The sequence below is a fragment of the Euprymna scolopes genome, chromosome 45 (assembly GCF_053919585.1).
Source record: "Euprymna scolopes isolate OS-2025 chromosome 45, ASM5391958v1, whole genome shotgun sequence".
In the NCBI taxonomy this organism is placed as follows: Eukaryota; Metazoa; Mollusca; class Cephalopoda; order Sepiida; family Sepiolidae; genus Euprymna; species Euprymna scolopes.
In genome coordinates this window covers 11,705,469-11,732,030 of record NC_136526.1, presented here as the reverse complement: position 1 = coordinate 11,732,030, position 26,562 = coordinate 11,705,469, and the positions used below count along the sequence as shown (strand labels likewise).

Below are 26,562 nucleotides of genomic sequence, written 5' to 3'. Positions count from 1 at the left end.
GGTCCTTGCTAACAAAAGTTAGTAAGAAAAAACACCTTAACCTAGCCCGAAAGCCCGGTGGTGGGTCAAGTTTAGTAACTGAGGGAACAGATGGTGTTTATTTGCTCCCCCACCGAGCAAATTAGGCACAAGGCCGATTTTTAATGTGAGGAGTGAAGGGAGGGGGAAGGGAAAATGGGGACCAGCTCCCGAGAGGTGGGAAATGGGAGCTGGTTAAAGGTCAGGCATGTGGGGTTGCCCCCACATCTGGTCTTTGCTAGTCATAGCTAGTCATAGCTAGTCATAGCTTGCAGTATCTGCCGGAACAGATACTACACTTTGATCTTGACCAAAAGGCCAAGGAAGAAGAGTTTTACAGTAACCAATGAACTGAGTAGCACAAAAGCCTGTGGCAAAAGAATACAACACCCTGCTGTTCTATTCGTACGGAAAGAAAGCCAAAGAGGCAGCAGCAAATACAATGTAGATCAGATAACGCCCAACTACGTAAGCTTTTGTCCAAGAGAGAATTTCTTGTATACGAACAAAGTCAGCTATTTATTTATTTTTTTTGCGAATTAGTCCACCGGGCAAATTATTTCTCATAATATATAATAATCAATAGAGGATTGATTCTATAATAATACATATGCAATCTGCATAAATTAAAATATGTTTAAGCATATTGTATGCAACGCCAGGCTGCCTGATAGTAAAAAAGAGAAATAAAATTGTGTCCGACAACATTTTGGTAAGCATACGTAATGGCCGCTCAAGATCAAGGCTTGATGATTAATGCTTTTAAAAAGATGAGTGGTCTCAGCAATAACAACAAGTGCAGGTTTTGCCACACAGAAGTAGAGTGCGGGCCACCTGACATCCATTTGTAAAATCCTGTTAGGAGACGGCTTTTATACAATGCGACACAATGGAGTTTGTAAATATCTCCACTGAAAAATCTGTAAAAACTTAATTATCCCATGTAGTAGCAAATCCTGAGAACATGTTTACCAGAAATAACAGTTGGAAATAAGTTATACACCATCCACTATGACTACAGAATTCCTACAGCTACACACCTAGAAAATGGAGCTATTAAGCCTGACATAGTGATATGGGACACGAGGGAGAAAGTAGCAACCCTAGTTGAAGTAAATGTCCCTAATGATTCTGGCCTTAACAGAGAAGAGAGGGAGAAAATAACAAAATACCAATAACTTATGTACGACATGAAAAGAAACTGGAATCTTAAGAAGGTATCAATCATACGAGTTGTTATAGGAGCAACCAGGTTAATGAAAAAGAGTTTCAAAAACTATCTGGCAAATATACCCGGTGAACCAAGTGCAAAAGAAATACAAACAATAGCACTTAAAGATACGATTAGAATCTTAAAAAGAGCTCTTGGTTGAAGTAACTAAACTAATGAGAGGATGTTTGGCATCCGGTAGAGTGCCCCAACCCCAAGAAAAACAAAACGATAAGAAAATCAAGACAAAAAGTTTTGTGCTTATGTGATCTTGTTATAGTCGCCAGGCAAATAGTTATCCACAAAAATGTGAACAAAGATGCAGAACTTGTGAAATGTTTAATCAAATTTCGAGAGTTTTAGGGGGAAAGAAATATTGCCAATCATTTTACGTGTGATTATATATGACAGATTCATTTCAAAACGCACAAAGAAACGACTCCTGTGAGCTTTGGTATTCTCAATAGCAACATATGGAGCAGAATGTTGGGTCTTGAAGGAAGTCGACAAGAGGAAAATTGCTTCATTTTATCTATTGCGGACTATTATCCTCATCTTTTTAGTTGTTGTTTCAAGACGTTTCGGCCAACTATTCCTCTGGCCTTTGTCAGTGCAGTGGATAGAGACGTTGAATCTCTTTGAAGGCCAGAGGCCGAAACGTTGTGAAACAATATCTAAGAAAGATGAGGATAATAGTCCGCAATAAATAAATTAATAAATAATACTCGTCGCAATAATTAATTCTTTTCAAATAAGAAAATTGCTGCTTTTGAATTGTGGTACCACCGTAGACTTCTTCATGGACAAACGTATAAACGAATGGATTCTGGAGAAGATTGGATAATGCTGAAGATTGCTGGACAACATCAATGACAGGCAACTGTGATTTTTGGGACATGTGGTCAGAACAGACGGCCTAAAAAAAACATCTGCTCTTTAGTACAAACTCTAGCAAAAAAAAGGACATGGAAGACCAAAAACAAGAATATCGGACAACGTGAAGGACATTGTGAACATTAGCATGGCTGAGTTGCTCAGAACTGGAGTCAATGGTGATGATTCGTGAAGAGTGCCACGGCTAGTTAGTAATGACCATTCCGTCAAAGAGATAGATAGTAATGTTTATTAATCTCTATATAAATAAAATGAACTCATTTTTTCCCGTCGGATTTTGACCTTAATAGGATTAAAAATCAAGATATTTCATGCAAATATAATATGCACAAACGGCAGAACAATATCTGAGGTGTGTTATAGGCTTATTATTTCTCAAATTCCTCGATAATCTTAGATTTCTATACTTTTTCTGCTGAGAAGTCACGGCCAAAATCGGTTAAGATCAATGGAAGTAGTAAAATATTTTCTCTCTAATAAATTCCTCCTCCCCCTGCCACCACTTAACACCGTTTGGGGATCGTTCACAAGGAACAGTTGAGAAGAGAACACCGGTTTGGCTTCGTAGTTCTTTCATGTGAAGTTATTTAAAATCACTAAACTAAGCTGCAGTGCTCTGTGGCGTAGTGGTTAGCGTGCTGGACAATTCACATTATATTTTCACGTTCGCGCCGACCTACCGTAGTCGTTTTTTTGTTTGTTTTTTTTTCCTAAACAACTGGAATGGACTTTTCTTGGTGGCCGAACTGTTAACGTTGCAGATGTTTTTTTTTGTTTTTTTTTTTTCACACTTTATTTTCCTACTTTTACTCATGACTCCGGGTTTGATCCTTCCTACTTACCTACCATAACATTTTTTAAAACTCCCCCCCCCCCGTCCCGGAAACAAACACTCGGGTAACGCCGGGTACCCCCGCTAGTAGTGAATATTTGAAAAGCGTCCGGCAATAGATTTTCTAGATTAGTTACAAGGAATTTTATTATTATAGAGATAGAGAAGTCTATATTAGGCCGCTTGCCAAGTATTCGTTCTTTTTCCCAACAGTGCTGCATGGCAAACTATATTTCATTTAAAATAGTTGAAAAAAAAAACAAAAAAACATTTTAAGTGTTTCCAATAATTCTTTTAAAAAAAAATAATTTCAATAATTTTCTTAATTAAAATAAGACTGAAAAATCTCCTTTGTGTTAGCCGGGCGGACAAACGTACAAACAAATGGGTTCTGGTGAAGACTGAACCATGCCGAAGACTGCTGGACAACATCAATGACAAGAAATTTTTGAGACGTGTGACTGTTGTATTGTGGTGTGGCCCCCAGGTTGGGAATCGTAGTAGTTTGTAGGACCCCCTGGTTGTGGCACATAGCAGTTTTAATTACGTCGATCGTCCGTGGTTTCACCTGTTTACTAAGCGGTTGTCATGACAACGAGTTAAGACTAGTGAGTTATCTCACCTTAGACTGGCACTTTTTCCTTATCTTGCCTCTCGTCAATTGTCAAAAATGTCATAACAACGTTGAACCTGAAAACAAAATTTGCGAATTCTTTTTCTTTAATTCATACTAGTGGACTATCAACATTCGAAGTCTACCTATCAAGTTATTAAAAAGGGATTTTATTTTAACCTTTATGTATCGGTTGGCCCTAGCCAAACGCTACATAACATGACCAGAACAGACAGCCTAAAAAAAGATCTGCTCTTTAGTACAACCCTTGGCAAAAGAGGACGTAGAAGACCAAAACCAGAATGTCAGACAACGTGAATGACATCGAGGACATTAGCATGGCTGAGTTGCTCAGAATGGTGCAGAACTGGGGTCAATGGTAACTATTCATGAAGAGTGCTACAGCTGGTTAGTAATGACCATTCCGTCAAAGAGAGATAGAGAGAGAGAGAGAGAGATGACAATAACATATTTGCATAAAAATAATGAACCCCATTCTAAATGGTCTACGCCAGTCATTCCCAACATGGGGCGCATGCCCATGTTTTGGTGGGGCATAGACAGGACGTGCACCCTTGGGCTTACTATACCAAAGACTATAAGGCAATTTGAGAATGAGTTATTTTTTCATTATTATTATTATTACTACTATTAATTATTATTATTATTATTATTATTATTATTATCATATTAACAGTGAATTGTTTCATAGTGAATCTTAATGGCCTTTTAAGCTTACTTCACTGAATAACAGAGGGATTTTTAATAACAAAAATTAAATATCACAAAGGGGAGGCATCAGGATTTTAGAAATGCCTAGGTGGGGCATGGCCCAAAATAGGTTGGTAACCACCGGTCTACGCAATAACAGTAAGTGCAAGTTCTGTCACACGGAAGTAGAGAGTATGAACCCCCGACATCCAACCGTAAGGTTCTGCTGGGGATGACTACTATATGACCCGACACAATGGAGTGTGTAAATATCTCCAGTGGACGATCTATAAAAATGTTGAATATCAAATGCAGCAGTAAGTCCTGGGAATATGTTTACCAGAAAGAACAGTTGGAGATAAGTCATGCACCATCCAAGACGACGATGCAATTCCTGCAGATACGTACCTAGAAAACAGAGCTATTAAACCTGACAGTGATATGGGACAAGAAGGGGAAAGAAGCAACCTTAGTAGAAATCATTGTCCCCCAATGATGCTGGGTTAAACAGGTGAGAGGGAAAAAGATAATGAAATACCAAAGTTTCATGTACGACATGAAAAGAAACTGGAATCTTGGGGAAGATCTCCATCTTTCCAGTAATTAGAGGCGCAACTGGGCTCATGAAAAGTATTTCAAAACTAACCGTAAAAAGTTGAATATCGAATGTAGCAGCAAATCCTGGGAACATGTTTACCAGAAAGAACAGTTGGAAATAAGTCCTACACCATCAGCTATGACTATGCAATTCCTACAGGTATGTAACTTAGAAAACGCAGTCATAGAACCTGACATAGTGATATGGGATGAGGAGAAAGAAGCAACCCTAGTAGAAGTCAGTGTCTTCAATGATGCTGAGTTAAACAGGGCTGAAAGGGAAACGATAGCAAAACACCAAGGTCTTATGTATGACTTTAAAAGAAACTGGAATCTTAGGAAGATCTCCATCATTACAGTAATTATAGGAGCAACTGAACTCACTAAAAAGAATTTCAAAAACTACCCTGCAAATATACCTGGTGAACCAAGTGCAAGAGAGATTCAAACAGTTGCACTTAAAGGGACGGTCAGAAACTTAAAAAGATCTCTCGGTTGGAATACCTGAGTTAGTGGGTGAATGTTTGCCATCCAGAAGGATGCTCCATCCCCAGCTTGAACAAACTTATGAGAATGTAAAAAATACATATATATAATTTGGTCTTGTCACTTTTTTACTGTACTTATCATTTTGTTGAAACTAAAGATGGGGCATCCTACTGGATGACAGACATTCACCCGCCATCTCATATATTCCATCTGAGAGATCTTTTTTACGATTCTTACTGTCCCGTTTAATGCAATTGTTTGAATCTCTCCTGCACTTGGTTAACCGGGTATATTTCCCAGATATTTTTTTTTTAATTCTTTTTCATTAGTCCAGTTTCTCCTAAAATTACTGGAATGATGGAGATCTTAAGATTCCAAATTCTTTTCGTGCCATAAAATATGCATAAATATTAGTTTTTAATTATTGCAGATTTCTTTTTTTTTATTATAAACGGAAATACCTTAGGTATTAAACGGACCGTTAAATTCCTTTAAAAAAAAGATGAAGTAAAAAAAAAAAAAAAAAAAAAAAATGGAAAGAAACCAGGACATATGCATGTGAATGTTGTTGTTTTTTTTGTTTTTGTTTTTTTTTTTGTTTTTGTTTTTTTTTTGGGGGGGGGGGGTTTACAGTTCACTTTTTATAAGAAAAAAAAACAATACTCGACCTGAGATCAAACCAAAACCTAAAGACAGTGAGTCAAGTGCGATAACCATTGGGCCAACTTGACAACATCTTTAAGAAGATGTTTACAAACTACTTATTCTTATCATAAGGAATCTGTAATGTGAACCATCCACGCATGAGCAATCGTGAAACCGTTAACAAACGGAGAAAAATTAAACGACTCCCACGCACCAATATGTCGATTTTGATTCCTTTAGAAGCCCTTTATTCCGGATGAAAACCTATAAAAAAAGTTTTCCACATATCTGAATCACCTATATACTAAGTTTCTAGTCTGCAGATTAAAAAGTTGTTGAGTATATAGGTTAGGAAGTGTCCTTACACACACACATTCTCACTTTTATATTAATACTAGCAGACCACCTGGTGTTGCCTGATTATAAAATATGCATAAATATTATTTTAATTAATGCAGATTTCTTATTCCCTGTCCCCTATCCCTATATATATAAAATGAACTCATATTTTCCCCTATGATTTTGACCTTAATAGGGTTAAAAAAATTTCATGCAAATGTAGCACAAACTGCAGCACAATATCTGAGGTGTGTTATAGGCCTATTACCTCTCCACTTCATTGATAATCGTAGATTCCTATATTTTTTCTGCTGAGAGTTAACTGCTACAATCGGTTAAAATCAATGGAAGTAGTAAAATCTTTTCTCTCTAATTAATTCCTCCTTCCCCCGCCACCACTTACACCGTTTCAGGGACCAGCTTTTCAATTTTGGCCCATAGTAGCCCGTTTTTCCAGGTGAAAATCTATGAAAAAGTAATATATATATATATATATATATATATATATATAGGCTATATGTCTGTCTGTCTGTCTCCATATTTTCAAACTCTTATCTCTTTCAAAATTAAAGGTCCTGGATATGACCTTAAACTATATCCGATGGTGAGGCTCCAGCTTGAAGGCTTTGGGGAGTGTGGAGTCACCCTTTAATTGTCATTGCTCCCAGGTCCATTCTGACCCGGAGTGGTAGTACCTGTTAGGGTCCCAACTATGGGTTAAATAGAAACCGACTTGAAAAAAACAAATATATTCTATTAAAAGATTTTTTTTCAAAATAACTGTATTTCGCATTAAATAACCTGAAAAGGGTTGATATGCCGTAAAACAAAAACAATCAACAAACCAATCCAAAACTAAAAGTCGCAGAGCATCGTTAGGGGCCGTCAAATAATTGGATATTTTATGTCTTTTCTTTTATGGTTAAAATAGTTTTTAAGGGGTCAAAATTAAAAAAAAATCCTTAAATATTTTGTACATTAATCTTAGTTTATTTTTTAATTTTTAATTAGTTCATATGCGTGTCACATTGGTACAGTGGTAACGTCACCAGCTTTGAATGCTACGGTTTAGCTTTCGGTTTCGATTCTAGCCGATCAAATACTTTTTTTTACTTATGAAATCACGACTTTATAATAATATTTATGCCATCTGGACAAATTAAAATATCATATTTAAGCGTATTTTATGACCGGGCAAAGCCTGCTTCCCGTCTTGCTAATATATATATATATATATGTGTGTGTGTCTGTTTATTATAAAAATTATCGATTCGTTTTTGGTCTGATGAAGTGTTGTCTCTGAATTTGGATTCCACTGAAACATGTCTGCACATATGTAACCAATAATGTTTGTATAATAAACAGACTATATACCAGCTCTATCCTGCATTGAGCACTCTTTAATAATCTCGGGGGTTTCATTGGATTTGCCTCTAGAAAACCAAACCCTACAACCGGTGGGTGTGTGTGTGTATGTATATATATATATATATATATATATATATATATATATTCATTGATTCATCTTTGATTGAATCAAAATTCACCATGTCAACCATTTTTGACGTCATTCTCCCTCAAATCATTCATATCGCCAACAAAAGGAAATGTGGTAGTATTCTTATAAATGTATTCTCCCAGTCTCCATGTCCAGGGAGTGCATCCTACACACGCATATTTATATTTGTTTTGTTTTTTTTAATTTTTGTATTCTTTCGTCCATCGATTGTCCGAAAGGTCCTTTTTTTTTTTTTTTTTTTTTTTTTTAATCTGTTGTCCATTAAAGAGGACGCTATCAAGAACTCAGAACACATTTGCTGGTCGATTCCTGTCTCAAAAAGACTTTTTGCTCTCACACGCAGCCCTAACACAAAAAAAAAAAAAAAAAATGATTTGTTTTGTATACACCAACCTTAAGGCATCCCAATTTCCGGTCGAATTTGAGAAAACCCTGATGGCATTCCTTCAAGACATGTTCCAGGTGTCAGATAAGGTATTTTATCTGAAATTTATATTTCTATGTATCCCCCCCCCCAAACAAAAGGATGGTGGACCTGCAAATACTCTCTTGTCCGTTCGTCCGTTCGTTCGCACTTTTCCCAATAACTATGCCTTGGAATTTTTGGAAATTTTGGCCTTATGGACAAGATCAAAGTGTAGTATCTGTTCCGACAGGTGCTGCACTTAAGATAATTTGTACCAGTCAATGGAGGGGAAACCCTCTATACTGGGACAATTATTATTTTTGGTAACCAGAGTGCCCCCTTTTTGCCTACTTTTAGGGGAGCTGGTTTTTACCTCACATTAAAAACGGCCTTGTGCCTAATTTGCTCAGTGGGGGAGCAAATAAATACCATCTGTTCCGGCAGATACTGCAAGCAAAGACCAGATGTGGGGGCAACCCCACATGCCTGACCTTTAACCAGCTCCCATTTCCCACCTCTCGGGAGCTGGTCCCCTTTTTCCCTTCCCCCTCCCTTCACTCCTCACATTAAAAATCGGCCTTGTGCCTAATTTGCTCGGTGGGGGAGCAAATAAATACCATCTGTTCTTCAGATGCTGCACTTCAATTTCTTGTTCGCTCTCAGTGGAGGAGAAATCCTTCACGTCTGAGACAATTTTTATTTTTGTTCCTTTTCTCCACGTCCTCAAAAAAAAAACGACCTTGGTGTCTAACTCTGTCCCGTGGTGAGGCATTGTAAATAGGAACATGATATGAGTAAAAAAGTAACAGAACAGATTTTCAGAGAAAACTCCGGTTGCCCCCCCCCCCCACACACACACCCACCCAGTGGTACCTTTCAGGTTAAAATGGCTAAAATTGACACTTTTGTGCTTATTAAAAAAAAAAATTGATAGCTTGGATTTTTATAAAACTTTCTGAAAAATTGTAACTAACTGATTTCTATATAATTTTGTCTATACATTGCGATAACTCGTGGATGTGCCTCAGGGCTCTTTTAGGGCTAATAAAAACACTCCATTTTTTGGGGGGACTATTTCACCATATTTGTCCAAAATTTTCTGTATATGTCTATTAAGCAGTTTTGCATGGTGCTGAACTCAAATTTAAATATGTTAAGGCCTTGGGGACTTTTGGGGCTAAATGGGAGGGGGGGCAATGTGGACTTGATCATTTGTTTTTTTTTTTGCATGGTGCAGAACTCAAATTTTCATATGTTAAGGCCTAAAACTGCACCGTTCATTTTCACCAGGATTTGACGTCCCATGGGGATTTTTCGGGCTAAATGGGTGGGGGGGGGGATGTTGAACCTTATCATTTTTTTATGCCTCGTTTACTGTGCATTCACATGGGACTGTGCATGCTTCACTTGTTTTTTTTTTATAATATTTGGATTATTCGGTCTACTGTTCTCATCATGAGTGTTATTTTCACGTCTCGGCTGATGTAACCTCCGACCTTCTGCAGGTGTATCTTGTCGAACTCGGGAATCTTTCTGTCAACTTTGGGAATCTGCAAGGACCCACAGTTTGTTGGGACAATTAATAAGAATCGAGAAATTCGGAGCTTTTTAAGGTATCGGAATCGGAGAAAATTGTTCCTACTTTCCGATGCCAAAAACGATTCTTGTACTTGTTTATTATTTTGGTTTACTTTTATTTGAGACTCAATTTTCTATTACTGCTACTAACGATAACAAAGGTAAATGTGTATTGGTTTTAAGTTACAAACAAAATTAAAATGTATAGATCACCCTCAAACGCGTATTTTTACATTCACAAAAATATATCACATGGGTTTTTATGTAATCTAAAGAAACGCAACCATATAAGTAAATATTTAATGATTTCAAAAGAATCGGAATCGGGAATTTAAAACAGAATCGGTAAATGTATTGGAATCGGTAATTTAAAACAGAATCGGTAATTGGATCAGAATTGGGAATTTAAAACAGAATCGGGAATTGTATCGAAATCGGTAATTTAAATCTAAAGAAAAACAATTCCATAAATAAATATTTAGTGATTTCAAAAGAATCAGAATCAGTAATTGTATCGGAATTGGGAAAAATTTTTGGATCGTCCCTTCACTAGTTATTAGATAAAATTCAGGTCTAAATGAAACTCTTCTGAAGTGCGGCAAGTGCTAAGGAAATCCAATGGCAAATTACTTGAGACTTCTACCTGGTCATGGCTGACAGAACTCTCAGAGCATGTGACTCCTGTTGATTGAATAAAGGGTTCCATTCAAAGTTCCATGCAGATTCCAGAGTTCGGCAAAAAGATTTTCAAGTTCGACGAAAAACACCTGAAGAAGGTCGGAGGTTACATAGGCTGAAACATTGCGAAAATAACACTCAAGATGAAAACAGTAGTTTGAAGAATCCAAATAATACGTATTATCCCATCCTTATCTTAATCAGAGACAAAAAATATATATATATTTATACTCCTATAAATTTGCTTTTTGTCCCCCCCCCAACAAAAGGAGGGTGAACCTGCAAATTTACCCTTGTCCGTTTGTCTGTACGTCTGTCCACATTTTTCTCAATAACTACACCTTGAAATTTTTTTAATTTTCTGCAAACATTAAACATGATATGAGTAAAAAAGTAACAGAACGGATTTTCAGGGAAAACCAGTTGCCCCCCTAGGGGTGCCTTTCGTGTTAAAATGGTTAAAATTGACACTTTTGTGCTTATAAAAAAAATTGATGCCTTGGATTTTTATAAAACTTTCTGAAAAGTTGTAATTAACTGATTTCTATATAATTTTGTTTGTCTGTACTTTGTGATAACCCTTGGGTGTGCCCCAGGGGCTCTTTCAGGACTAATAAAAACACTCCATTTTTTGGGGACTATTTTGCCATATTTGTCAAAAATTTTCTGTGTATGTCTATTTAGCAGTTTTGCAAGGTGCTGAACTCAAATTTAAATATGTTAAGGCCTTGGACTTTTGGGGCTAAATGGGGGGGGGGGCAATGATGGACTTTGTCATTTCTTTTTTTTTTTGCATGGTGCAGAACTCAAATTTTCATATGTTAAGGCGTAAAACTGCACTGTTTGTTCATTTTAACCAGGATTTGACACCCCTGGGGACTTTTGGGGCTACGTGCGGGGGGGGGGGGGACAAATGCTGAACTTAGTCATTTTTTTATGCCTTGTTCACTGTGCACTCACAGGGGACCATGCATGCTTCACTTGTTTTTTGTGTGTATTGATATTCATATTAAAAAAACTTTTTTTTTCTATTTAGTTAAAAAGAAAATACAACTTTCTTATACAACATCGGTCAGTTTCAAATGGGCACCCAGTACATTTTTATAAATTTTTCCCAAAAATTTCTTTAAAATTTTTTTTCTTCGGATTCCTATTGTCCATATTATTAATATTATTAATAGTTATGAAATGTGGCCAGTATGACATATGAACAAAAAGATTTTTTTAAATGATTAAGCACGGAAGAGGCGGGAGAGTTATGAAATGTGGCCAGTATGACATATGAACAAAAAGATTTTTTTAAATGATTAAGCACGGAAGAGGCGGGAGAGTTATGAAATGTGGCCAGTATGACATATGAACAAAAAAGATTTTTTTTTAATGATTAAGCATGGAAGAGGTGGGGAGTTATGAAATGTGGCCAGTATCACATATGAACAAAAAGATTTTTTTTTAATGATTAAGCACGGAAGAGGTGGGAGAGTTATGAAATGTGGCCAGTATGACATATGAACAAAAAAGATTTTTTTTAATGATTAAGCACAGAAGAGGCGGGAGAGTTATGAAATGTGGTCAGTATGACATATGAACAAAAAAATGTTTTTTTAATGATTAAGCATGGAAGAGGCGGGAGAGTTATGAAATGTGGCCAGTATGACATATGAACAAAAAAATTTTTTTTTAATGATTAAGCATGGAAGAGGTGGGGAGTTATGAAATGTGGCCAGTATGACATATAAAAAAAAAGATTTTTTTTTAATGATTAAGCATGGAAGAGGTGGGAGAGTTATGAAATGTGGCCAGTATGACATGAACAAAAAAATTTTTTTTTAATGATTAAGCATGGAAGAGGTGGGGAGTTATGAAATGTGGCCAGTATGACATATGAAAAAAAAGATTTTTTTTAATGATTAAGCACGGAAGAGGCGGGAGAGTTATGAAATGTGGCCAGTATGACATATGAACAAAAAAAAATTTTAACTTATTAATTTAAAGTTTTTTTTATATAAATATATGTTTTAATGATAATTTGGCCTTCGAGCCAGGAGCGGAGAAGGAAGTAATCAGTTCTGGTCAATGTGGGGGCAACCCTTCATATCGGATAATTGCTTTTTAAGTCAATTAGTTTGGTCAATGTGGGGGAAACCCTTCATATCAGACAATTGCTAATTTTGGACCCTGCCAGAGTGCCCCTTTGGGGGAGCTAGTTTTCCTCGCACACACACACATTAAAAAACGACATTGTGCCTAATTTGCTCAGTGGGGAAGCAAATAAATACAAATTTTTTTAATCTCTTCAGTTTTTTTTGGGGGGGAGGGGTTGTACATTTTTGCTTTTAATATTTTGTGTGCCAACCTTTGTTATAAAGACCTTTTTAGCACCAAATCATAGAGCATTATGTAAGAATTTGGGATATTGTTGAATTCCTCTTTAATCCTCATAATTGATCCAAGTTCCTTGGTGTATGTGTTAAATTTAAAAAAACTCCAAAGATTTTCTATGCAGCCAATCGGCCAACACAGTAATACCGTTTTCTTCAAAATCTTCTAGAACTTCTAGAGGTATGGCACTTTGCCCCATCCTGCATAAATACATGCTCATTTTGGTAGGTTGGAAGGTATGTTTCATCCAATATATATCTTGGTATTTATAACTGGTCAAGTTACCTTTATACAGTTTGATGCATCTGTGCATCTCTCTCCAGTAGCTTTGATACATCCCCAAATATTAATAGAGGAATTTGCCTCTTTGAAGGTTTTCCTGGCATATTTATGCTTCTCACGTAGGTATGGGGTTGTTCTTACATATATTCGGGCCCCTTGGATAGAGGTCTATCCTGCATTCATCTAAGTAGACAATATTATCAAGTTCTTTTTTTGTTTTTGTTTTTTTGCAACATATTCTTAAAGAAATTTTTCTTGTCAGCAACATGCCTCATTTTTAAGTGTTTTTTTTTTTTTTTTTTTTTTTTTTTTTTGCAAGCAACATACCCTCCCCGTAAAGTTCTCTTACATGTAGAAAGAGATATATTTACAAAGAGCTTCTTGCCGCTCCCCCCCCCCATAATATGGGTATTTCTTTGAATTTAAACAAAGTCTCCTCTCATCTCTTTTTTCAGTTTTTTTTTTTTTTTTTCAATCTTTTTATAGCCGTTTGGAAGATTCTTGATCGTCCCATAGGTTACAATATCTTTTTCCATTTTTTTTTTTTTTTTTTTTTTTTTTCACTGTTGATCCATGCATTGCAAACTGTTTAGCAATGGAATTAAGGGATTGGCCTTTCTCTTTCTTCATAGCAATCAATTCTCTTAAGTGGCCTTCGGGTCAAAAATTCAAGAACTTTTTATTTTTTCACACGCACGCGCGTGCGAGAGAGAGTTTTTTTCCAAAAACGCTGGGGTTTTCATTAGTTAGTTTAGTGTCCACAGAGTGAATGAGGTATTGTGGTAAATGTTGCCAGTCAAGAGTAAAGTCGCCAAAGACTCCATTTTCACTTTAATAACAAAGACCCTGCAACACTCCCCATCCCACTTCTTGTATGGCCTTGTGCCTAAGTTTGTTTACAAATGTTAATTTTTTGCTTTTATTTTTTGAATTTCTCATTATTTAATTGTAAAATTTTTTCATTACGGAAATAAACTATATAAACAAGATCAAAGTGTAGTATCTGTTCCGACATATACTGCAAGCAAAGACCATATGTGGGAGTAACCTCACATGTCAGACCTTGGTCAATGTAGGGGCAACCCTTCATACCAATTGTCACTGTCCATCCCCTTCACTCCTCACATTAAAAATCGGCCTTGTGCCTAATTTGCCCAGTGGGGGAGCAAATAAATACCTCAAAGTGTAGTATCTGTTCTTCAGATGCTGCACTTCAATTTCTTGTTCTCTGTCAGTGGAGGAGAAATCCTTAACGACTGAGACAATTTTTATTTTTGTTCCTTTTCTCCATATTAAAAAACGACCCTGGTGTCTAACTCTGTCCCGTGGGGTGGGGGGGGGCATTGCAAATAGGAAAAATCAATTCTCTTATTTCCATTGGTATAGTGGGCATTTTTAATAATTCTTATCAAATATGAATTTCGAGAAAACAACGCGGTTAGAAGAGTCTAATCATGGAAATATTCCACTAAAGAGGGGTGGACACTTTTTCAAGATCCCCCCCCCTTTTTTTTTCAATATTTTTTTTTAAATATTTATTTTATTTCTATTTGCAAGTTACCAAGAAAAATTTTAATGCTTATCATATTTACCTTTGATATAATTATCACAATCCAAAAAAAAAAAAAAACATTTTTGGGAAAAATTTATAAAAATGTACTAGGTTTATTTGCTTCCCGACTGAGCAAATTAGGCACAAGGCCGTTTTTTAATGTGGAGAGATTGAGGAAAGGGGGACCAGCTCCCCGAGGAGCAGGGGAGCTGGATAGTGATAATTGGTATGAAGGGTTTTCCCTACATTGACCAATAACTGATTGCTACAAGAGTAATGGTCTTATATGTGGGGTTGCCTCCACATATGGTCTTTGATTGCAGCATCTGCCGGAACAGATACTACACTTTGATCTTGGCCCGAAGGCCAAAAAGAGCCGGGGGGGGGGTATTTATTTGCTTCTCCACGTAAGCAAAATATGACACAAGGTCGTTTTTAATGTGAAGTGGAAGGGGAGACCAGCTCCCCCAAGGGGAGGAAAGGGGGAGCTGGTACTGCTGTCATGGTATATAGGGTTTTCCCTACATGGACCAATAACTTATTGTTACAAGGGCAATGGTCTAAAAATGCAGTATCTGCCGGAACAGATATTACACTTTGAGATATTAAATCTTTTATTCAGGCAAAAAATGAACATGAACAAAAAGCTTAGGCACAAGGCCAACTCAAAAGGGAGGAAAACAATCGGGGTCGTTGGTCATCCTTGTCACTCTAGAACTAAAACCATAATACCACGTTCGCCCTTTCGTACTTGGGGATGTCCTACTTAGCACCTAATTTTTAAAACATTTTTTATTAGCGTGTAATAACAAAAAAAGAAAAAAAAATCACTTTGATCTTGGCCCAAAGGCCACAAAGGGCCGAGGATGTCAAAATGTACTAGGTGGCCATTCAAAACTGAGCGATACTATATATGGGTCGTTGAATTGCATTCATCTTCAAAAGATCTAGCTAATTTGCATATTCTTTTAAACATTAATTTTAATTAATTCCCTATTAGTTTTTTTTTTCGTTTTTCTTATGGGATGATCACCTTTAGTTAACTATTATGTGTAATTATATTCATGCAGATATTCTACATGATTTATACTTGCGTAATATTTGCATAAAAAGTTATAGTAAACGCAAACCTATTTCTATATTTTTTTTTTTTTTTTTTTTTTTTTACACAGTGATCACCACTTATGCATGCGTATATATATTTGTTTAAAAAAATTTGCCTACCAAACTCCTCTGTCAGTTTTTGGTCTACAGATATGAAACTTAATATATAGGTTATGCGAACCCATGCGAAACTTTTATATTTGGGTTTTAGCCGGGAAAAAATCAGTGTGAAAATTAAGAAACCCGGGAGAGGGGGGGGGGGGGTAAAAAAAGTTTGGGTAAGTTTGCAGGATCGAACCCGTAGTCCTGAGGCGAAGTTGGAAAATAAAATGTGAAAAAAAATTGACACGTTAACCGCTCGGCCAGCCAGAATGAGTTAATGAAAGATGTTTGAATTTATTTAAGTAAGAATAGAATTGACAGGTGCCCGCATGGAAGTCGTAGAGTTAACATTTTGTGTGAGCATTACGATGATGATGATGACAACGACAACGACGTAAGCAATAGCTATTCAGCAGTTAACATTTTCTGCGGGATAGTTTTTAATGAGGTCAATAACCCGGTTTGTTTGTTTTTTACCTAACTTTGGGGAAAAACAGCTCCCCCGTTTATTAGGGGAGTGTCTTGTCTCGAAATGAAAGCAACCGTCTGATATGATGACAGTAAGCCGACATTGACCAAACGTTACATCGCTTTCTAGAGACCACTGGCCATGGGCCAGGGATTCGAATCAACTTTCGCTTTTTTTATACCGAAAAACGAAAGCAATATGCGGTGATCCCAAAATGTCGAATATTTAACGTTTCAAAGTTGGGCAAATTAAATAGACGGGCGACGCCCGTTCGCAACTCGTAGATATTATGATTCCAGCGTGATATAAAAAGCTTTTAAAATGAGCAACCGCCTCGAGAAGACGCCGCAAACATATCCTTTTGCGGACATACACATTTTCACTTTTAGATTACTATATTGTCCAGTTTCTACTGTACACTCCTTAACCCTTATCCTCGAGTGGCCTCTTGGCCTTGATAAGCGGTGATGCCTATGTAAAAAAAAAAAAAAAAAAAAAAATTCTCTACGGTTCCAGGTGAGAATTGTCTGAGGATAGCGGTTTCAATCCTACCCAAAGCCGGCTAAAGGCTTACTTGGCCAAAACATGGTTAGATGACAACAACTATGGAAGGCAGTAATTGCTGTGGATGCAGTCAGGAGATTCAGAGTTCCTATCCCGTCGCGGTTACCACCTGACAAAGGCCAGGGGAATAGCTGGCCAAAATGTTGTGAAACAGCAACTAAAAAAGATGAGGATAATAGTCTACAAAAATATAAATTAATATAAATAATACTCATCTCAATAATGAATTCCAATTAAAATAATAGACTTCTTTTCGTTGTCTTAGTTCCTATTTACAATGTCTCCCCACGGGACAGAGTTAGACACCAGGGTCGTTTTTTTTATGTGGAGAATAGGAACAAAAATTAAAATTGTCTCAGTCGTTCAAGATTTCTCCTCCACTGACAGAGAGCAAGAAATTGAAGTGCAGCATCTGAAGAACAGATACTACACTTTGATCTTGACCCAAAGGCCAAGACAAACTCCAAACAGCCAATCTATAAAAGGGAGATAATTAAAGTTGTAAAATTTTATATTTCCAGAGAATGAACGTGATCATTCAGAGTGACCTCTATTTCTGTCGAAACAACACCTACGATCCTGCGCTCCTACTCGAGATTCGAGCAATTGATGTTTTTGATGGCTCCACCACGCCAAAATTCAATAAAATTCTTTTTGATTATCTCACCAGTAATCTGGCAGTGCCAAAAGAGCGGTAAGAATGCAAATTTTTGTACTGTTTTTATTCAACTTCCCAAACAATGAGAGAAAATCGTTATAAATTTCAATCTAGATTCCTTTTTGTTTCGGTGTTATTTTGCTTTTATTTTATTTTCATTTATTTTTATTTTATTTTTATTTATTTTATATTTTTTCATTTTTATTTATTTTATATTTTATTTTATTTTTATTTATTTTATTTTTTTTATTTTTGTTTTATTTTATTTTTATTTATTTTATATTTTATTTTTATTTATTTTTATTTTTTTATATTTTATTTTATTTTTATTTATTTTATTTTTTTATTTTTGTTTTATTTTATTTTTTATTTTTATTTATTTTATTTTTAATTTTATTTTTGTATTAGTTTTATTTTATTTTTATTTGTTATTTTGTTTTTATTTTATTTTCATTTATTTTTATTTTATTTTTTTTATATTTTATTTTTATTTATTTCATTTTTTTTATTTTTGTTTTATTTTTTTTATTTTTTATTTTATTTTTGTTTTAGTTTTGTTTTATTTTTATTTTATTTTTATTTTTCATTTTATTTTTGTTTTATTTTATTTTTATTTATGTTTCGTTTTTATTTTATTTTCACTTATTTTTTTAATTTATTTTATATTTTATTTTATTATTTTTTATTTTATTTTTGTTTTCTTTTATTTTTATTTTATATTTTATTTTTATTTATTTTACTTTTTATTTTATTATTGTTTTATTTTTATTTATGTTATTTTGTTTTTATTTTATTTTTACTTATATTATTTTTATTTTATTTTTATTTATATTATTTTTATATATTTTATTTTTTATTTTTGTTTTATTTTATATTTTATTTTATTTTTGTTTTGTTTTTTTATTTTATTTTTATTTTATTTTTATTTATTTTATTCAATTTTTACTTAGGTTTTATTTTAGTTTATATTTTATTTTTATTTTATTTTTATATATTTTTATCTTATTTTTATTTTACTTTATTTATTTTTTATTATTATTTTGTTTTTATTTATTTTATTTTTTTCTATTTTGCATTGCGCAATTCATAACTTCTGACCTTGGAAGATAAACAGTTCATTGTTTTCGTGATAATTACAATTCCGGTCATTTAATGTAAATCAAATTCTATTTGTAATATGCATGTATGCATACCTCTGCTTTAAAATGTGTGTCGCCACATTCAGGTGTATTATTTATAGCTATGGTGCCCGTTCAAGTGTGTTGTTTATCCTTGTCATGGCTATGTACGATAATTTCATCAAAATGATGACATACGACAGGTGCAGATTTTTCATCTTTATTAATCATTGATAAAGATGATGGAAGGAGGCTTCCTAAGAAAACAGTACGAATAAGACGCATAGTAATTATTCATGAATGCATTTACATACAGAGAAAGATGATGGAAGAAGGTTTCATAAGAATAAGATACACAGTAATTATTCATTTATTATCAACATTTTTTCATTTTGCATTGTGCAATTTATAACTCCTGACATGGAATGTTTTGTTTTCATGATAATTACAATTCTGTTCATTTTTATGGAACACAATAATGTAGATTAAAAGCACACCTCTGCTTTTAAATGTGCATCGTCACGTCTCTATATCCAACAATTCAGTTAAGTCTATGCATGGTCATGTAGCCATTACACTCCAATTGTGTCGCTACATTTCAAACACATTGACGCGCATGTTGTTTGAAACAAAAAAAACAAAAAATAAAAATCCGGCTCTGTATTTTTTTTAAGTGCAAATGAAGTGCATTTATTCATGGTTTCTCCAAAATAACACATGTAAACAGTTCTTTGTTTTTGTGATAATTACAATTCTGGTCATTTTTGTGGAACACAAAAATGTAGATAAATATCCACCTGGAATGTGTGTCTGTGTGTGTGTGTGTGTGTGTGTGTGTGTGTGTGTGTGTGTGTGTGTGCACACCTCTGCTTTGAAATGTGCATTGCTATGTCTCCATATCCACCATACTGATTAACACAAAAATGCTATGCAGGCATAACAGCTTCATTTCATCTATGCTTATATATTTTTTAATTTCTATTTATCTATTTTTTATTTTTATTTATATATTTTTTATTTATCTATTTTTATTTTTTTTATCTATTTTTATTCATATATTTTTATTTTTATTTATATATTTTTTAATTTTTTTCAAATCTTTATTTATATATTTTTATAAATTTTTATTTATCTTTTATTTTTATTTATCTATTTTTTAAATTTTAATTTATTTTATTTATCTATTTTAAAATTTCTATTTATGTTTTTTAATTTCTATTTATCTACTTTTTATTTATCTACTTTTTATTTATCTATTTTTTTATTTATCTATTTTTTTATTTATCTACTTTTTATTTATCTACTTTTTATTTATCTATTTTTTTATTTTTCTATTTTTTTAATTTCTATTCATCTATTTTTTATTTTTATTTATATATTTTTGAATTTTTTCAAATTTGTATTTATCTATTTTAAAATTTCTATTTATTTTTTTATTTCTATTTATCTATTATTCATCTTTTTTATTTATCTTTTTTATGTGTCTATTTTTAATTTACCTTTTTTTATTAATCTATTTTTATTTATCTATTTTTTAACTTTTATTTATCTATTTTTTAATTTTTATCTATTTTTCCATTTCTGTTTATCTATTCTTTCATTTCTGTTTATCTATTCTTTCATTTCTGTTTATCTAGTTTTTTCATTTCTATTATCTATACTTTTAAATTTCTATTTATCTATTTTTTAAATTTCTCTTTATCTATTTTCATTTATCTATTTTTTAATTTTTATTTATCTACTTTTTTAAATTGTTGTTTATCTATTTTTTAATTTCTAATTATCTATCTTTATTTTTATTTATCTATTTATTTTTTTCTTTGCTGCTCAATTATTTCTCCACAAAGTTAATGAATTTCTCCCTTTTTTCATTTTTTTATTTATCCATTTTTTATTTTTATCCATTTTTTATTTTTATCCATTTTTTATTTTTATCTATTTTTTATTTTTATCCATTTTTTATTTTTATCCATTTTTTATTTTTATCCATTTTTTATTTTTATCCATTTTTTATTTTTATCTATTTTTTATTTTTATCTATTTTTTATTTTTATCTATTTTTTATTTTTATCTATTTTTTATTTTTATCTATTTTTTATTTTTATCCATTTTTTATTTTTATCCATTTTTTATTTTATCTATATTTTTATTTTTATCTTTTTTATTTTTATCTATTTTTTATTTTTATCTATTTTTTATTTTTATCTATTTTTTATTTTTATCCATTTTTTATTTTTATCCATTTTTTATTTTTATCCATTTTTTATTTTTATCCATTTTTTATTTTTATCCATTTTTTATTTTTATCCATTTTTTATTTTTATCCATTTTTTATTTTTATCCATTTTTTATTTTTATCCATTTTTTATTTTTATCTATTTTTTATTTTTATCCATTTTTTATTTTTATCCATTTTTTATTTTTATCCATTTTTTATTTTTATCCATTTTTTATTTTTATCCATTTTTTATTTTTATCCATTTTTTATTTTTATCCATTTTTTATTTTTATCCATTTTTTATTTTTATCTATTTTTTATTTTTATCTATTTTTTATTTTTATCTATTTTTTATTTTTATCCATTTTTTATTTTTATCCATTTTTTATTTTTATCTATTTTTTATTTTTATCTATTTTTTATTTTTATCTATTTTTTATTTTTATCTATTTTTTATTTTTATCTATTTTTTATTTTTATCTATTTTTTATTTTTATCCATTTTTTATTTTTATCCATTTTTTATTTTTATCCATTTTTTATTTTTATCTATATTTTTATTTTTATCTATATTTTTATTTTTATCTATATTTTTATTTTTATCTATATTTTATTTTTATCTATTTTTTATTTTTATCTATTTTTTATTTTTATCTATTTTTTATTTTTATCTATTTTTTATTTTTATCTATATTTTTATTTTTATCTATATTTTTATTTTTATCTATTTTTTATTTTTATCTATTTTTTATTTTTATCTATTTTTTATTTTTATCTATTTTTTATTTTTATCTATTTTTTATTTTTATCTATTTTTTATTTTTATCTATTTTTTTATTTTTTATTTATCTTTTATTTTTATCCATTTTTTATTTTTATCTATTTTTTATTTTTATCTATATTTTTATTTTTTATTTATCTATTTTTTTAAGTTTTTTTTTTTTTTAGTTTTTGTTTATCTATTTTTAAAATTTTTATTTATCTATTTCTAATTTTTATATATCATTTCTTTAAGTTTTATTTATCTATTTTTTTAATTTTTGTTTATCTATTTTTCAATTTCTAACGATCTGTTTCTTATTTTTATTTATCTATTTTTTTAAATTTTTATTTATTTATTTTTTATTTGATGCTCAGTTATTTCTCCACAAAGTTAATTAATTTCTCCCTTTTTTTTTTGTCAGGATTACGGTGCAATATATTCCTGTTGATAAGACGATGATTGGTATGGCTATCTAGCCATCCTTTTCTTTTTCCTTGGGAATCATGACTTATCAAGGTCCGAAGGCCACTCGAGGATGAGGGTTAATGAATCTAAGATGGTAGTGTAGTAACCGTTAATGGTGTAAATTGGTTAGAATTTGATTATTTATGGGGACGGTTCAACAAGAATTTATTTACATTAGATTGGAAGGCTACCATGTTGTATTCAACCAGGAAGCAGGCCAGCGAAACAGTGTTCCACAGGCAGGCAATTCTGGGAAAGAATACTTAATTGTTAATGTAATTTTGTCAGGAACAGACAATCATCACACATTCCTGTATACTTGCTTCATAAATTTACTGTGTCTCATTGTCAATAACTCACCTTCAAAGCTATCCTAATGATCTTTGACCTTTTTTATATGAATCTTGTCAATTGTCAAACTGGGGAATTTTTCTGTCGAACTTAAATTACAAAACTTAATGGGGTTTTTTTTTTGGGGGGGGGGGTTGTTAAATATGAAGAATATTTCCAATCCTCATCTAAAACTTTGTAAAACTACAACAACAACAAAAAGGGTAAATATGAAGAATCTTTCTACTCTCGAAAAATCCTTTAAAATTACCACATTTAGGTTTTCGGGGCTGCTGAAAACAAATAACGTTTAAAATTCCAGAGAACGAGTAGTTTCCAAGATATGAAGATATGTTAGTTTTAAAAAAAAAGAAAGTGGGAGATCACTTTTCTATAATAAATTAATGTAAAATGAGACCCCACTTTATGAGCACTTTGGGAGGGAGGTCACCATACAATGAACACAATTTAATATAAAAATGAGCACCTTTTTTTTTTTTTTTTTTTTTTTTTCTGGCAGTATTTTTCCACCCTAATCCTAACCATCTCTATTTAAGTTAAAACATACTTATCAAAGTATTCTTAATGTACATCTATATCAAAAACACTTGTAAACGTTTTATTTTTAATTTTTAATTTTTTTTATTTCCATACTTTGTGAACCAGGCACGAACGCAGAACCCACAATTTTAATGAATCACCGTCCTGCCAGATCAAACATACCCATTCCTGTGTCTCGATACATCTTCTGTCATTATATGTAATCAGTTTTTTAAAATAGTCAACCATATAGGAGCCTATTCGTGACCAGACAAACATACACACAGACATTCAGCTTTGTATTATATTATAGATATATGCATGCAAAAGTTTGGGGGAAATATCAGATATTTTGTAATTCATATGCAAAACTAGGAAAACAGATGACTGATTGAAACATTGATAAAGGTGCAGTATCTTTCCACCCTCAAAAAATTCTTTAAAATTACCACTAATATAGGTTTTTGAGGGTGCTGAAAACAAAAATAATGTTTAAAATTCCAGAAAACGAGTAGTTTCCAAGATATGAAGATATGTTAGTTTTTTAAAAAAAGTGGGAATCACTTTTCTATAATAATTTAATGTAAAATAAGACCCCACTTTATGAGCACTTGGGGAGGGGGGGTCAACATACAATGAACACAATTTAACATAAAATGAGCACTTTTTTGGTGCTTTTTTTTTTTTTCTGGCAGTATCTTTCCACTCTCAAGATGCAGTGGGGGATCACTTTTCTATATTAACCCCCTTCTAAAAAAAAGAAAAAGTGGCCATAAAGTGGGTGCTCATTTTACGTTAATTATTATAGAAAAGTGATCCCCCACTTTTTTTAAACCTAACATTTTTTCATATCTTGGAAACTACTTGTTTGCCGGGATTTTAAACATTATTTTCGTTTTCAGCGCTCCCGATTTTTCGAGGATGGAAAGATTCGTCATATTTACCTTTTTTTAGATGAGGATTGATAAGTTCTATTATTAGGATTATAATTTGCCGAAAATAGTAATAGGGTTTGTATTACTGTACACATAGATTCGAAAAAGTTGTCAAAAACAAATATATAACAAATAAATGTTATCAAAGGCAAGATAAGTTACTTTTCTACAAAACTGGATATATTTTTTTGTGTTTTTATTCAATGTAACATGTTTATTCAGCTCGAAAAGCATACAGTGTTTACCGATGTATTGGAAAATTCAAAATGACGCCCGACTTTCTCTTTAACACAGTAAGTTTGGGAAAAGGTGTTATAAATAATAAACTAGACAAAATACTGTCAGAAATTCGCTCATTATATGTTACCGTGACATAAGTTGACATATATTCGGTGTTTTTTTAATAGTATTTTGTCTAGTTTATTATTTATAACACCTTTTCCCAAACTTACCATGTTAAAGAGAGTGTCGGGCGCCATTTTGAATTTTCCAATACATCAGTAAACATTGCATGTTTTTCGAGCTGAATAAACATGTTACATTGAATAAAAACAAAAAAAAAATGTATCCAATTTGGTAGAAAAGTAACTTATCTTGCCTTTGATAACATTTATTTGTTATATATTTGTCTTTTGACAACTTTTTCGAATCTGTGTACAGTAATACAAACCCAAATTTTCTTTTTGGAGTGATGTCCCTTATAACGTCTAAGAAAATGCGATTTTACCCAATTTTCCGTAAAAATTACTTTTAACTTTCTATTCGATGATTTTTCGTAATTTTTGGACATATTACTATTTTCAGCATGATAATTGAGTACGTAATTTTGTTTTTGCTTAAAACATATCTTTGAAAAAAAAAATAAAATCAATGTGTCGACTTAACAAGCACCGATTTTTCTGCTTTCAAGCATAATTAAAAAGAGTTATTGCCCTTGAAGCATATTCAAGTTATTTCCCTGCACTCTAAATTGGTACATTTTTTTTTTGTATATTCTATTTATTTATTTATTTATTTATTTTATTTATTTTATTTTTTTTTTTTACCAAGGAACATTTTTTTTTTTTTTTTTTTGCAGATTTGCCGTTTAGTTGGTTGTAAAAATATCCCGACCCATGTAATCACTAAAAGGGACCCGTTCGGTCGACACCGGTAACGCGCTTAATGTAAACAGAAGTTTGATGGCGCTGTTTTACAATTTGTCACTGTGCCACGCATTTTCATTTTTTGTAATGTTAAAAACTAAACGTTGTTGTTATTAATATTATAAGCTTGGTTACAGTAAAAAAAAAAAATAAATAAAATAAAAGTTGCTGCAGCTTTAAATTTCATCCTTAAGTTTCATTCTTGGTATTTTTTTTTTTTTTTTTTTAAGGTTAAAGACTAATTTCTTACAAACCTTACCATAACATTTACTTTTTAATTGGGGGGGGGGGAGTTGCCGAATTTTATTTTTAAATGTTTTCATCTGATGAAAATATTGTGGGTTCGTTGGTTTTCTCTTTGTGTAAAGACTACATTTTGTATTATTAATGTTATCAACTTTGTGACATTTTTAAAAACTTTGTTGCAGCTTTCTTTTTTTAATGTTTTGATTTAAAAAAAAATAAAATAAAAAAAAAAATATCGCATCCTAAACTATGAGATGAAAAAAATGAACGGATCTTTTAGTAAATGAGAGTTGTCTTTCTTTGTACAGTGACCAATTGTAAAACAGCGCCAGAATGCAAACATGTGATTAAAGTTAAATGAAAATGTGAGATATTCTCTCACAGCGGTTTTGCCCTTGGCAGAACGAAAGAAAATAATCAGAAAATTACAACATGCTCACCTTTTAAACTTCAACGTAAATTTTATTAACGTAAAAAGATCCAAGTGGCAAAAGATGTGTCATCTTTAACTATCTGATGAACTGGGCCGGTAACACCCGGAAAGGGTAGTAGTTCATAGTTCATATATTATTATTCATCGGACTACTGTTCTCATCTTGAGTGTGATATAACCTCCGACCTTCTTCAGGTGTATCTTGTCGAACTCAGGAATTTGGACGGAATTTTGAGCAATACCCTTTATTTACTTCACGGGGGTAGCGTGCTCTTGTTCCGTCAGCCATGACTGGATAGAAATTTGCAGTAATTAATAAGTAAGTAATTCGCAAATGTATACTTCGGTCACCCGCACTGAGGATTAAACCTTCAACCTTCAAACTTTTACAATTGATTTTTCCCAGTACTGTAACCACTGCACCACGGGTCCTTGCAAGAGCAAACTATTCGTCTTATTTACATTAGATTTGAAGGCCAGGAAGCATGCCAGCAGAACAGTATGCCAAAGGCTGGCAGTTCATGGAATCTGCATTTAGGCACAGATAGAGAGTGGAGAAAATCATATATAGTGGTTGTAGCTAGGAGAGTGTTTTTTTGTTTTTGTTTTTTTTTTGATTGGCTTTAAAATCTCATTTTATTCCAATTCAAACAATCTATTCAGAGCTCAATGGCCGTCATTTTCCGAACAATTAGATCAACTAGTGTAAATACAGGCAAACTTTTTAG

The 26,562-nt window shown here is 32.2% G+C and overlaps 1 protein-coding gene across 1 annotated transcript in view; it reads left to right on the top strand.

Annotated features, from left to right (window-relative positions):
• LOC145269254 (D-dopachrome decarboxylase-like) overlaps positions 1–24,885 on the top strand; it is a 50,888-nt gene extending 26,003 nt beyond the window's left edge. Inside the window, exons 2-3 of the mRNA XM_080124880.1 lie at positions 17,506–17,678; positions 22,162–24,885. Of these exons, the coding sequence (XP_079981006.1) occupies positions 17,506–17,678; positions 22,162–22,216 (228 nt within the window). The 3' untranslated portion in view covers positions 22,217–24,885. The remainder of the gene's footprint in view (positions 1–17,505; positions 17,679–22,161) is intronic.
• The last annotated feature ends 1,677 nt before the right edge of the window (positions 24,886–26,562 follow it).